Genomic DNA, 13,416 nt, shown 5'->3' with positions numbered 1-13,416 from the left:
GCTGGCCCTGGGCCGAGGGGCCCTTCGTGTAGTGACTCGGGCCTCCCCGCTCCAGTGAGGCAGGTGTGACCACCTCAAGGATGGTGGGGTGCAGGGCAGGGAGGGCCCAGGCCCCTGGAGGAATTTGGACTCGCCTTCTGTTTGGAGCCTCGCCCTTGAAAGCTGGTGGAGCTGCCTCGAAGGGACGGCTGGTGCAGGGAGGGGTGAGGACGAGCTGAAGGGACAGGCCTGCCAGGGATGGGATGGCCTTCTCCAGGGACGCCCACCTCCGCAGGCCGTGGGCCTCACGCCACGGGCAGTGGCGGGACCTCAGTTACGGCAGCTGGGCCTGGGGGCCTGGCCCCGCACCTCCTGCCGTGTGACCGGGCGGAAGTCCCCGATGCCCCGAGAATAGCGGCGTCGGCCCTGGACGTCTGGCCCCCACGTCCTCCTCGCCCGTGAGCGCCGGGGCCTGGGTGTCCGTGACTTCTGCCAGGAGGCTGGCCCAGGGGGTGTGCCGCTGTGGCCTTTGGGGCTGGGGTTGGGGTGGGCAGCTTCGGAGCCCCCGTGAGGGACTCCGGCGGGGCAGGGGCTCCCCAGCCTGGCTGAAGGCTGTGGTGGCCCACAGAGGGGTTGAGCGTGTAGGCGGCGCTCAGGGGCAGTTGCTGAGGGCACGGAGGCCCCCCTGTGGGGCCGCGTCTCCGAGGAGACGGTCCGTCGGGGGTTCTGACCTGTGCTGCACGTGCGGTGTGCTCCTGGGTGCAGCGGGTGCACGGATGGGCCGTCCCAGGGTCCCGTGTGGCCACCCTGGCCGGGTGGCCTCGGGCGCATCAGCGTGGCCTGTGCTGAAACTGAGCCCGGCGTCGCGCAGGGGTGGGGTGCACGTGCCCGTGCGCTGACTGGCCGTGGTGGGACGCTGGAGCCTCGAGCCCTCACACCGTGGTCTCTGTCTCTGGACGGGGCCAAGCCTCCTGCTGCAAAGCTCTTCCGTAAGGCTTCGTGGCACGCTGTGGGCCCTCCCCTTACGGGGCTGGCTTGGGGCCCCCTGTACTCCGACTGCCGGCAAGCCTGGGGCTGAGCCAGGGACCCCCGCCCCCGCCCCGCCCTGTGCAGGGAGCTTGGGCTCACATGGAGGACGGCTGGGGTCCTGGGTCCCTCAGCAGGCCTCCTCCCTGGGCCGGGGCCTGAACGGGGACAGGGAAAAGCTTTAGACTCCAAGCTCTGGCTCATCGGGTATTTCCAGAGCGGATAGGGGCTTTGGGGGACCATGAGGCATGGAAGAGAGTGTGTGGGCACAGGCCAGGGCTGCAGGGGCCTCGAGAAGGAGGGGGTGGTCCGGGGCCGAGAGATGAGGTGAGCCGTGGGGCCAGGAGCGGGGGGTGGGCCCCGCCGAGGCCTCACTGCGGGCGCCCGCACGGAGCCCGGTGCGTTCTTAGCGCCTCAGGTGGCTGGCAGCCAGCACTGTGGCCAACGGTCAGGACACGGGCCCAAGCATCTCGCCTCGCCTGACCGACTGCTGACATCACTTCCATCACAGACGGAAAATTCCATTTGGTCGGAGCCCAGATGCTGATCAGGCATTTCCCATTCTCTTTCTGAATGGAGAATGGACCCCGGGGCGGTGAAGGGGACGGCAGCCCACGCAGCGGGCGCGGGGGGGGGGGGGGGGGGGGGGCGGGGCTGTCCCCTGGAATCTGGCATCGGGAGGCGGGGGCAGAGGGCACGCCAGGCACCCCCATGCCTGGCTCGTGCACCCAGATGGCGACGGGCTCTGCATGTTCACCGTGATGGGCTGCGCCCTGCCCAGCTCCGGTGCCCTCCTGTGTGAACCGGGAGGGTGCTGGCACCTTCCATGGGGGCTGTGGGAAGCTGCTGTGGTACAGGCCCCGTAGCCTGATGTCCTGCCAGAGAGAGAGCTCCCCAGCTTCTCAGACCTTGGGGTGGGGAGCCGGGGGGCCACGTTTCTGCACACCCACTGTGTGCCAGGCCTCAGTGCCAGAGGGGGCACTGCCCCAGCTAAATCGATGAGCTCAGCAAGGCCTTGCCTTCCTGGGGGAGGTGTGGGCAGACAGACCCAGCACAGAGATGGTAGAAATAGGGTCCCTTCCTCATAGGAAGGAGGCTTCCTGGAGCCGGGCAGACAGACCAGGAGGGATGAGGTGGAACCTTGGATGCCTGGCTCCCAGCATGTAGGGTTACAGGGGTGAGGTGGGAGTGAGGTGGGCACCCGTGCTTCTGTCTGCCATTGCCTCCAGAGAAGCTTCTGGAAAGTAACTCACCCCTTTGGTACCCAGGACACACGATCACCATCAAGCCTGGCCCTGGGGTTCCTGGGGCAGTGAGTGGTCCTCCCCTAGCCCCTGCCCTGCGAGAGGCAGGGATGGGACGGGAGCATCCTCCGCCCCCAGGCAGGCGGCCCTACCTGTGTGCGAGGCTGCCCCTGGCTGGCTGGCTGCCTTCCCTGCTTCCCAGTCTGCTCAAGCAGCCAGGTGCTTGGGACGCCCTCCCCTGCCCACGGCCCCTGGGAGCTTCCAGCCACGGGCTGCTGTGATCACAGGGTGACACCTTCATGTGCACGTGGGCGAGCATGTGTGTGAATATACGGGTGTAGGCGTGGGTGTGCACGAGGACGTGCTTGTGCGTGTGCGCGTAGGGGCACAGACGTGTACGTGCTCACCTTGTGCGTGAGCAGCCCTGGAACACCGCCCCCCCCCCCCAGCAGCCAAGGTGCCCACTCTCTGCCCCCAGCCCACCAGGCTGTGTGGTGACAGAGAGAGCCCTGGGGGTAGCAACCCCTGGGGACCCTCACCTTTCCTGGGGGACCCCCACGGGGATGCTCTTCTGAGCGTTTACAGGGATTCGCTTGTGTAGTCCTCAGTCACCCGGTCAGGACAGCGACGCACCCATCTCCACTTTATAGGTGGGGAAACTGAGGCATGGGGGTGTGGTCCCTGACTCAAGGTCACATCTCTGAGCCAGGCTGGGCAGCATTTGAACCTTGCTGCTTTGGCTCCCTGGGCTGTCCCGCTTGGGCAGCGGTTTCAGGGTGGCTGTGGGGGAAGGGCAGAACACGCCTCCCTCGCACCTCGGTCCAGGTTCTCGGCCTCCCGGGGCCCATGTGACCCAGTCATCAACTGAGAGGGGTCTGGCACGGCTGCCGGGGACCCCGCTCCCACAGGGGGGTTGGGGAAGGCTCACACACTGCACAAAGGCAGAAATGGGGTGCGGAGAGCAGCAGGGCCTGACCGGAGACCGCACGGGGCCTCTTACGTGGTGGCAGAGCCGGGCTCAGACCAGGGGCCTCCCACGCTCAGCTGAAAGGAGCGACTAACAGGATTCTGGTTCTGTTTTAATTACAACGTTGGTACAACTTGGTGGTTTTTAAAAAAAAAAAAAAAAAAACCCAAAAAAGACACACAACAACAAACAAAACAAACCAAATCAAAGCCGTAGGAGGACACCCAAGAAAGGTACAGCGTGACTCCCGCCCACAGGGGCACAGCACCTTCCAGACTCAGCCTGTGGTGGCCTCTGCCCATGCTGCTCTTCCCTGACCTTCTGGACAAGGACGGCCCCCGCCAGGGAGGCGGCCCGGGTGCTCCCACCTGTCCAGCTCTTTCTGGCCTCCGTGGCCCAGCTGGGGTCCAGCAGCTCCAGGCACCCTGGGGCCCTGGCATGCCTCCCCCTGCCCCCAGGCTCCCCCCAGGCGCTAGGGCCCCCTCCCCCTCCCCCCTCCCTCCCCCCCCCCCCCCCCCCCCCCCCCCGATTGGCCGGCAGTGCGGATCTTACCTTGGGTTTCTCATCTGGCAAACGGGAGTGGGTGGTCCCTGCACCACTGAGGCAGCGATCTGGGCCTGTGAGCACTTTGATGAGTCGTGATGTCCCCTTGGCCAGGCTGGGTGGGCTCAGGGCCCCTAGCTGGGGGCCTGTTTGGGTTCTGCCCGCCCTGGTCCCAACTGCCCTGCCTCGGGGCAGGGGTTCCTCAAGAGAATGTGTGTTGGTGCATGTATTTAAACACCAGCACCGAGCCATCCATGTCCTGGGCTTTCCTAGATTGTGTCCAATTGGGGAAGGGGGGAATCAGGCAGGAGAGGAGGTGGCACCGTGGGATGGGTGGGGCTACTCCAGCCAAGGCCAAGGGAGGTCAGTCAGAGCAGAGGGTGGCCTCCAGGGGGACCATCTGCACAGGATGGGGATGGGCAGGGGCTCATTCTGGGTGAAGGCTTCCAGGTGGGGGTGTGGTGGGCCTCTGGGGGTTTGGGGGAGGGGAGGAACCTGCAGGCAGGACCGGTGACAGGGGCTGGAGGGTGGCCTTTGTTATGGAAGCACAGAGGTCCCGGGGTGGTGCTGTGTTCTGCCCTTTGCCTGTGAGGAGAGGATGGGCAGGGCCTGTGGCACCGGGGCCAATGTCCGGCCTGTGCCTGTGAGGGCAGACCCGGGGAGCCCGGAAGAGTGCTGTTGCAAGCACTGGGATGTGTATTGACACGCAGGGCGGGGTGGGGCGGGTCGAGGGCGGTGCCGGGTTCCAGGACCCTTAAGGTGAGCCCCCTCCGTGGCGGCCCCCGGCCTGCGACATGCCCTGATTCCTGCCCGGACGCCCCTGGCCGCAGCCCGGGTCTTGGGAACACCCTCTGTGACTTGAGCGCGGCTGACGAGGTGGCCCTGGTACCGGCCCCCCGAGGGCCTGCTTCCCTCCCACCCGCAGCTTGTGAGCAGGAGCGGTTGGGACCCAACGGGCCGTCCTGCCAGGGCAGAGATGGTAGGCACCCTCAGCCTGGAGGAGCACCGGAGGGTGCCAGCCCCCAACGCCCGTGGCGCCCCGGTAGGGCAAGGCCGCGGCCTGTGACTCCAGCTTCATGGCGTCACCCCGGTCTGCCCCTGGATGGTGCCTCCCTCCTGTGCCTCGTGGGGGAGGCCCGAGGCCCAGCCTCCAAACAGCTCCTGGCTCCCTGGGCCCCGGTGTTGCTCTGAAGTGTGGCTGCTCGGTGCCTCCCTGGTCAGGCGGGAGGGGCCCCCCCCAGGTGTGGGGGTGGCCAGGGATGGTGAGCCTGGTGGGAGACCTTCGGGGCCAGCGGGCTCCTGCGAGGGCAGGGAGACAGCCGCTGGGCGCCAGGGCGTCTGCGGCTCAGCCTCTCTTCCCAAGGGGGCCCTGACGGGGGCAGGTGGGCATTCTCCCCCAGCAGCACCCCAGCGTTCAGGCCTGGGGAGGGAGGGTGTTTCCAGGCCCCCCCGGGGCCCAGCGTCTCTATGGCACTTCCAGTGTGGACTGAGAGCCAGTGTGCAGTGAACCTTCTGTGTGGGACTTACTTGTCCCCCCCCCCCCCATGAGGTGCACGTGGTCAGGCCCGGCCTACAGCGCTAACAGGCCACGACTCCCACCCCAACAAGGGACGTGTGCTGAGGCCCCAGAGGTGCCATGACGCCGGTCCTTCCTCCGTATCTTCTCTGAAGCCGGTTTCTTTACCAGTAAAATGGGAGGGGGGGCGCTGGGCCAGGTAGAATGACGAGTGTGGCACCCAGGGGAGACAGCGCTGGGCCTACGGCATGTGTCCCTGCTTCCCGTGGGGGATGCTGACCTCGGTGCCGGGAGAGGGCCCGAGGGGGCACTTCCTCCTCCCCTGGTGACTCCCGGACATGGCTGGATAATTCTGGGCCCCTCAGGCTGCCCCGGCCCCAGGGGCTTGCAAAGGTGGCCAGGTCCGACTCAGTCTCTTGCGGGCCTTCACCGAGACCCTCCGCCAGCCTCTTCTGGGGAGAGCACTGCCCCCTTTTACGAAAGAGAAGACCGAGGCTCTGGGAGATGAGGGGCCTTCCTCGGCGACATGGCCATCAGCAGCTGTGCTGGCCCTTCCCAGGGGCCCCTGCCCACCCAGCACCTCCTTACTGGACTTGGTCAGGGACCCCTGTTTGGACCTGTCCTATGTCCTGCCTTGGGCCCTGGGGCCCAGGAGGTGAGGGGCCCCCGCAGGGAGGGGCACAGGGCCTGGGAGGACCCCATGGCCGTGCCCGTCTGGCTTCTCCGAATGTGGCTTGGGTCCCGGACAGGGCTAAGGACGGGGGTCACTCGAGTGTTGGGAGCCTCCGTCCCCCGAGCTGGAGGACGGGCGGGTGGGAGCGAGCCCGGGTGCCGGCGTCCGCACCTCCAGCGCCGCCTCCCGGCCTCCCCCAGGCGCTGCTGCTGCTGGGGGCCGCCGCGCTGGCCTGCCTCGCCCTGGACCTCCTCTTCCTGCTCTTCTACTCTTTCTGGCTGTGCTGCCGGCGGCGCAAGAGCGAGGAGCACCTGGACGCCGACTGCTGCTGCACCGCCTGGTGCGTCATCATCGCCACGCTGGTCTGCAGGTGAGCGCGGGGCGGGGCCGGGCTGGGGGGGGGGGGGGGGCGGCCCGATGGAGGCGGGGCCTGACCGGGAGGGGCGGGGCCGGGGCGGGCCAGCGAGGGGCCCGGCCGCGCCCTCAAGAGCCCCGCCCCGTCCCAGCGCCGGCATCGCCGTGGGGTTCTACGGCAACGGGGAGACCAGCGACGGCATCCATCGGGCCACCTACTCGCTCCGCCACGCCAACCGCACGGTGGCAGGGGTCCAGGACCGCGTGAGTGGCCGTCCGACGGGGAGGGGGGCTCTGTGCCTGCGCCCCGTGTCTGCGTGCGTGCCCGAGGGGTGGGCGTGTGCGCGGAGCGCGCCGGGAGCGGGTCTGCGCCCGGGCTCACCGGCCCCCCGGCCCGGCGCAGGTGTGGGACACCGCGGCCGCGTTGAACCGCACGGCAGAGCCCAGCCTGCAGAGCCTGGAGCGGCAGCTGGCCGCGCGCCCAGAGCCCCTGCGCGCAGTCCAGCGGCTGCAGGGCCTTCTCGAGACGCTGCTGGGCCACACCGCGGCCATCCCCTTCTGGAGGAACCCGGCTGTGTCCCTGGAGGTGCTGGCCGAGCAGGTGGATCTCTACGACTGGTACAGGTGCGGCTGGCCCTCTTTTCTGTCCGCCCCGCCTGGCCCCTAGTGCCTGGGTGCTAGTCACCCTCCACGGCCCGGTGTCTGAGTTGTTACGGGTGGGGCCGCCGTGTTCCCCGGGACTTTTTACCAGAACTGATGCCAGCCCCATATCCCGGAGCTGCCTGCGGATGCCCCTCTGGGCCCCAGGCCGTTCCCTCAGCTCTGCCAGGCCCCCCGAGCAACGCCCCCGTCCCTGCGCCCCACGCGCACCCACACCCACCGTGTGCCCACAGGTGGCTGGGCTACTTGGGCTTACTGCTGCTCGACGTGGCCATCTGCCTGCTGGCGCTGGTCGGCCTCATCCGCAGCTCCAAGGGCATTCTCGTCGGGTGAGTCTGTGGGGTGGAGGGGCGGAGGGCAGGGGTGAGGCGCCCGCAGCACCTTCTTCCCTGAGGCGGCCCTTCCCTCCCCACCCCCATCTGTGGGTCTGGCCACGGGTTTCCCACCACGGAAGCCCGCTCCGGCAGTTCTCCTGGGGCCCTTGACCCGTGCCCCTGTGGTGGGCACATTTGCCCTGTCCGTCCTTGGTTCCTGCTGGGCTCCCTCCCCACTGAGCCTGCGTATCGTAACCCAGACACCTGAAGACCTGTCAGGTCACCAAGTCACGGGGACACCGGAAAGTCAAGCTGGCCACGTCCCCGGCCTGGAGGCAGTCTGGGCTCGTCGCCCTGCTGTGCCGCCCACTCACCTGGCCACCTTGGGCCGGTGGCTTTTTGGCACTGATAACTCTGTCTTGTCCTCCGAAGGACGCGACAGTGCTAGCTGTCTGCGGGTAACAGCTGTCGCTTCCTCACTGAACAGTTGAACAGCCGTGTCCTGCGCCCTCCCCGGGCCGGGCACGGGGAGAGACCAGTGAACAGGCGGGCCCCTGTAGCGCCTTGTGTCCGGGGCGGCGGGGGCGGGGGGGGGGCGCTGCTGTGGAGGAGAGGAGAGCAGGTGGGGGTGGGGGGACGTGCAGGCGGGCAGGCCAGTCTGTGGCACGCGTGCTCCGCGAGGAGCCCTGGCAGGGAGGGGACTGGACGTCCGACCACCAGCACGTGGGCCTGCGGCGAGGGGTGTGAGCAGCAGCAGGGAGGCCTGAGTGCATGGACCGCAGGGACCGGGGAGGCAGGTGAGGCTGGGCCTTGGGCGAGGCAGGTGTGAGCCCCGTGGGTCTGGCCCAGGCTAACGGGCCCCTCCGGCCACGCTGTGGAGAGCAGGGTGAGGGCTGGGACGCGTCGCCTGCTGGCGGGAGGGGAAGCAGGGAGACCTTCCTTCCTGGCCCTCCCCTGAGCCCCACCCCAGCCCGCCCCAGGTGGGAGGGAGACGCATCTGTGCCCAGTCTTCAGGTGGCTCTGGCTAAGGCCAGACCACGGAGCAGCCACAGCCCCCGTGAGGGCAGACCCCCCCCCAGATGTTCCCTGGGGACCCGGCCCTCTGGCCTGCAGCCACCCCAGCAGCCTGGGGGTCGCTGATTGGCGTCCTTTGCCCCAAGGGTCTGCCTGCTGGGGGTCCTGGCCCTGGTCATCAGCTGGGGCGCACTGGGTTTGGAGCTGGCCGTGTCCGTGGTGAGTGGCGGAGGGGAAGCGTGATCCCTCTGTGCTGGGCCTCAGCATGAGGGGGGGCTGGGGAAAGTCATACTCTTCTCCCTTCCCGCCCTACCCTGGGGTATCGAGGTTCCGCGAGGAGTGGGGACCTTCCCATGGGCACACAGCAAGTCAGTGCCTCCCCACATCCCTATTTTACCTTCTGGAGCTAAAAGTGAACCTGGGAGTCAGGCTGTATCCCTGAGAGCTGAAGGCTGGGGGGGCTTAGCCTGGTCACCCCATCTGCCTTGCCTGCACCCGTCCCAGGGCTCCAGCGACTTCTGTGTGGACCCCGACACCTACGTGACCAGGATGGTGGAGGAACACTCCGTGCTGAGTGGGGGTGAGTCTGAAGCTGGCACCCCAGCGGCCAGGCTGGGGAGACCCAACTGAGCGAGGACAAGGCATCGTCTCCCTCATGGGTCCTTGGTCTAGGGGAGGCAGGACCCACACACATCGGGAAGCTAGTGAGTGAACAGGAACACCTGTGAGTGGCGGGGGGTGGGGGGCTCTGAGAATGAGGACAGGTGCTGTGTGAGGCCAGATGACGGGAGGGGTGACGGTGGAGGTGGGTGACAAGGGTGCAGCAAGTGACGACAGGCTACTTCAGAGCAGACAGTGTGGCCTACCAAAGAGGTAGCATTTAAATTGAGCCAGGGAAGGCTGTGTGTCTCGTGCAAAGGCACCGGGGCAGAGACAAACCCAATGTGTTTGTAAGGCAGAAAATAGATCCACTGTGAGAGGAGAGGGTGGGGAGGCCAGCAGGGACAGGTCGAGGAAAGGAACTTGGGCTTAATTCTCGGGAGTCCGTTGGAGGTGGGAAGCCTGGGAAAGACATGGCCCATGATTCAGTTTCTTTTTCAAAGTTTCTTTGGGCTGTGGGAGCAACACGGAAGGCAGGGAGGTTGTTGAAGTTCTCCAGGCAGGGGGCAGGTGCCTTGAGCCAGCGGGGCGAGAGGTGAATGGGGACGTGCCGTGAGGGAGCGTGATGGGGCTTCTGAAGAAGCAGGATGTAGGGAGGGAGGAACTGATGCCCTGTTCTCTGCCTGAGCAGCTGTCCTCACAGGAGCCACGGACTGAGCTGGGGGCAGAGAGCGTGTCTGGGGCTGGGTGCGTGTTGACCCATCTCAGGAGGCAGGTGCATGTGGGACTGGGCTCGGGCACGGCCAGAGCTGGACGGTGCTAAGCTCCTTGTTTGCCCTTGCTGTGAATGCCGTGTGCTCCTTGGGAGAAGAGTCGAGGGACCGTCCCCCCAGGGATAGGAGTTCTGCGTGGCCTTGAAACACTGGCCCTCACGGGACTGTCTTTTCCTTCTTGCCCGAGAAAGCCACAGAGAGGAGCCTGTGGTCAGGTTTTTAGCTTATTTGGTTGAAGGGACCGTTTCCATCTAAGCCAGAGGAGCCCCGCAGCGGGGGAGGGTGGATGTGCCCAGCTGAGAGCTGGCAGGACTGGTGACAGCTGTTACCACCGCTGTCCCTGGCCCCGGTGCCATCAGCCTTTCGGGTCCTCGCTGCTCAGGGCTCTGGGGCCATTGGCAAGTGCGAGCAGCCCCCGGCCTCACATGAGTACAGGCTCCTGCCTGCGAGCCACAGGCCGCCCCTCGCGGGCCAGGCAGAGCCAGGTGGCCCACGTGAAGCGGGTTTTCACTTAAGCTTGGTGGGAGCCCAGGCCCGAGGAGTCAAGCGTAGGAGCCCCGTGGGAAGCTGCCCCAGACTGCGGCCAGCCCTGCGCCTAAGCCCGTGCTCCTGGTCCCTCCCCATCTTGCACTGGGCCCCGGAGGGACCCCAGAAGGGAGGCACCTGGAACTCCAAAGCCAGTGTCCACTGCTTCAGGGAAGGGTCCTGAGGGGCCAGAGAGCGTTGTGGGGGGCGCGGGGGCAGGCAGAGTCCAGGGCTCCTCCCTCAGCCGCAGCCAGGCTCAGGTCTCCTAGGGTTTTTTGCATCCGAACCGTAAGTGAATCCCCACCTTCGGACATCGGACGCTGAATCGACACCTGTTTGAAGGGCGATGAGACAGCCAGGCCCCCCGAGTCCTGGGTGCTCCAGGCTGCAACGTATGGGCTGTGTCACCTCCTCTTTCGGGCGATGCTCTGGCCTAAGAACTATTACTCTGCCCAAGTGACCCCCGAGCAGATGCATCCCCGGGCGTCTTCTGACCCCTTGCCTACCTCCGGTGCCCTGTCTGCTGCTCCAGAGGGAGGGGAGGGACAAGGGCTGCACCCAAGAGACCGCTGTGCGTGCTGCAGGGACACTGCCCGGGGCGGAGGGTCTGGGCACCGGCCCCGGGCTCTCGGAGGCCACATCCCCTCTCACGTGTGCTCGAACGCACCCAGGCACCCCGCGCAGACACACGCACGCACGGGCGCGCGCACGTAGGCACACAAGGCACACGCAGGCGGCCGGCCTCACTCGGCCACCCGACCTCTCTCCGCAGACATCTTGCAATACTACTTGGCCTGCTCGCCCCGTGCCTCCAACCCCTTCCAGCAGGTGAGTGCCGGGCGTGCTCCTGCCCCGGTGCGGGCGGGAGGGGGCCACACGGGCCCTGAGCCCCACGGCCCCCAACCCCTCCCAGACGTGAGTGGACCCTGGGACCCGAGGAGCAGCCGGATGAAGGCCACGCTGACATCACTAACTGCCCCTGGGGTCAGCGCCCTGATGCCCTCGGCGCAAGCCTTTTGGGGTGGACGGCCTACCGCCCCGAAATACCTGGGATTCCTTTCGTTTCTTGGGTTCCCCTGGGTGGCCCTGCAGAGCGAAGGCAAGCGTCGCCCTGCGGGAGGGGTCCCGTGCCCACCTCTGGAATGACGGGACAGGTGTCGTCAGGGTGGAGTTTGGAGGGGAACCCTTCGGCCCCCTGCCTGGCACTCCACGTGACTGCCTGGCCCTCTGGGGTCCCGAAAACCACCTGTTTCAGAGACACCATGTTTTTGGTGATCTGTCTCATCTCTGCGTACGTGGGCAGGCTCGCGGGGAGCCAGGGAGGGGTGTCCCGCGGGCCCACGGAGCAGAGTGCCCACGGGCTGGCGCAGGCCCGGGGCAGCGGGCCTGGCAGACCCGTGTCGGGGGGGGCGGCCCTGGGGTGGGAGAGACGGGCTGCCCCTGCCCCTGCCCGTCAGCTGCCTATCTGTGGAGCAGAAGCTGTCTGGCAGCCACAAGGCGCTGGTGGAGATGCAGGGCGTCGTGGCCGAGCTACTGAAGACCGTCCCCCGGGAGTACCCGGCCACCAAGGTGAGTGGGTGGGCGGCGGGCCAGCTGGCCAGCTAGAGGGCTAGATGCCGCGAGGGGCAGTGCCCCCTGCCGGGCTCCTGCGGAGGTCCCTGCCTCTTCCACACCCTTCCCGGCGGTGCCCTCCCTTCTTCCCTGCGTCTACCCTTCATCTCCCTGGACAATTGTGGGAGGCTTTTAAAAACAGGTCTGTTTCTTACTTCTTTTTAACGTATGTACGTGTATACGTATTTCTCGACGTTTGTTTATTTTTGAGAAAGAGAGAAAGAGCGCGCGCGCGCAGGGGAGGGGCAGAGAGAGAGAGAGGGAGTCACAGAATCCGAGGCGGACTCCAGGCTCCGAGCCGTCAGCACAGAGCCCGACGCGGGGCTCCAACCCACGAGCCGTGAGATCATGACCTGAGCCGAAGTCGGACGCTCGACTGACTGAGCCCCCCAGGCGCCCCTCTGTTTTTTTATTTTTAAAGTAATACATGCTGTTTGAGTTAAAAGAAATAAGGAATAGTAAGGAAAATAGGGACAGATGTGGGAACAAAGGAAGGTCCACCCCCCAGCCCGTAGGGGTGTTCCGGGAATTGGAGGGCTGATGTTCTGGGGCCTGAGCACTTCACCCCACACCTTTGCTACCAAGCTCCTGGCAAATCCCAGGCTCCCCGAAGGTGCCGGTCAGCCCGTGGGAACCCTGCCCGGCCCGTGCGCACCACTGCAGAGTGGGCACGGCTCGGCTCTCAGCCTTTTTTGTGTGACCAGCTGGATCTTCTGTAGTAAACTCACGAAATTTAAGTTAAAAGAGCGCACGCATTTTAAAGTTACTTCCTATTTCTGGTATAGCCGGGGCGTCCCCTGGGTGTTTCGCAATTGAGCCGATAGGTAGGTACGTCCTTGTGCCGGGGCCGCCAGAACAGACCGCACGCCGGGGGCTTAGGCAGCAGAGACGGATTTCCCGACACTTCTGGAGGCTGGAGGTCAGGGGCACGGGCCAGGGCACGGGCAGGGCTGCGACCTCCTGAGGCCTCTCTCCATGGCGTATCGACACCACGTTCTCGCGTCCTCACGCCCGCGTCCCTCTGCGCGTGTCTGTGCCCCGACCTCTTACAAAGACGTCAGTCTTAGTGGATTGGGGCCCACCCTCGTGACCTCTGCTTACCCTAACTACCTCCTTAAAGGCTCCGTCTCCAAATACGCGTTTTGAGGTATTGAGGGTTAGTAACACATATGCAACGTGAATTTGGGGAGCGGGGACACAATTCAGCCCCTAATAAATAGTGAGTTTTGTCATCCTGAAATCCGTTTCCGACTCACAGAGCGTTCCTCGCATGTGTTATAAAAGGCAGTGCTGGGGGGCGCCAGGGTGGCTCAGTCGGTTGAGCGTCTGACTTTGGCTCAGGTCATGATCTCGCAGATTGTGAGTTCAAGCCCCGTGTCGGGCTCTGTGCTGACAGCTGGGAGCCCGGAGCCTGTTTCAGATTCTATGTCCCTCTCTCTGCCCCTCCCCTGCTCGCGCTCTGTCTCTGGCTCAAAAATAAATAAACATTAAAAAAGAAAAAGGCAGTGCCAGGTCCAGTGGTCGATCTAGAGGAGTTGCTGTCGACCCTGAAATGTGTCTGTGAGGTCATCTCTCCACGGAGATGTGGCTGGAGGTGCCCGCGTAACACACAGACAC

General features: G+C 65.8%; 1 protein-coding gene across 2 annotated transcripts in view; it reads left to right on the top strand.

Moving 5' to 3' along the window:
* TTYH3 (tweety family member 3) overlaps positions 1-13,416 on the top strand; it is a 29,055-nt gene that overhangs the window by 8,035 nt on the left and 7,604 nt on the right. For both annotated transcript variants that reach the window (XM_042971622.1, XM_042971620.1), the window contains exons 2-9: positions 6,149-6,318; positions 6,455-6,566; positions 6,706-6,926; positions 7,196-7,291; positions 8,437-8,509; positions 8,795-8,870; positions 10,961-11,016; positions 11,665-11,757. In XM_042971622.1, the coding sequence (XP_042827556.1) occupies positions 6,149-6,318; positions 6,455-6,566; positions 6,706-6,926; positions 7,196-7,291; positions 8,437-8,509; positions 8,795-8,870; positions 10,961-11,016; positions 11,665-11,757 (897 nt within the window). The remainder of the gene's footprint in view (positions 1-6,148; positions 6,319-6,454; positions 6,567-6,705; positions 6,927-7,195; positions 7,292-8,436; positions 8,510-8,794; positions 8,871-10,960; positions 11,017-11,664; positions 11,758-13,416) is intronic.

Source organism: Panthera tigris, chromosome E3 (genome assembly GCF_018350195.1).
Source record: "Panthera tigris isolate Pti1 chromosome E3, P.tigris_Pti1_mat1.1, whole genome shotgun sequence".
Classification (NCBI taxonomy): Eukaryota; Metazoa; Chordata; class Mammalia; order Carnivora; family Felidae; genus Panthera; species Panthera tigris.
This window is presented reverse-complemented; position numbering and strand designations above follow the sequence as displayed.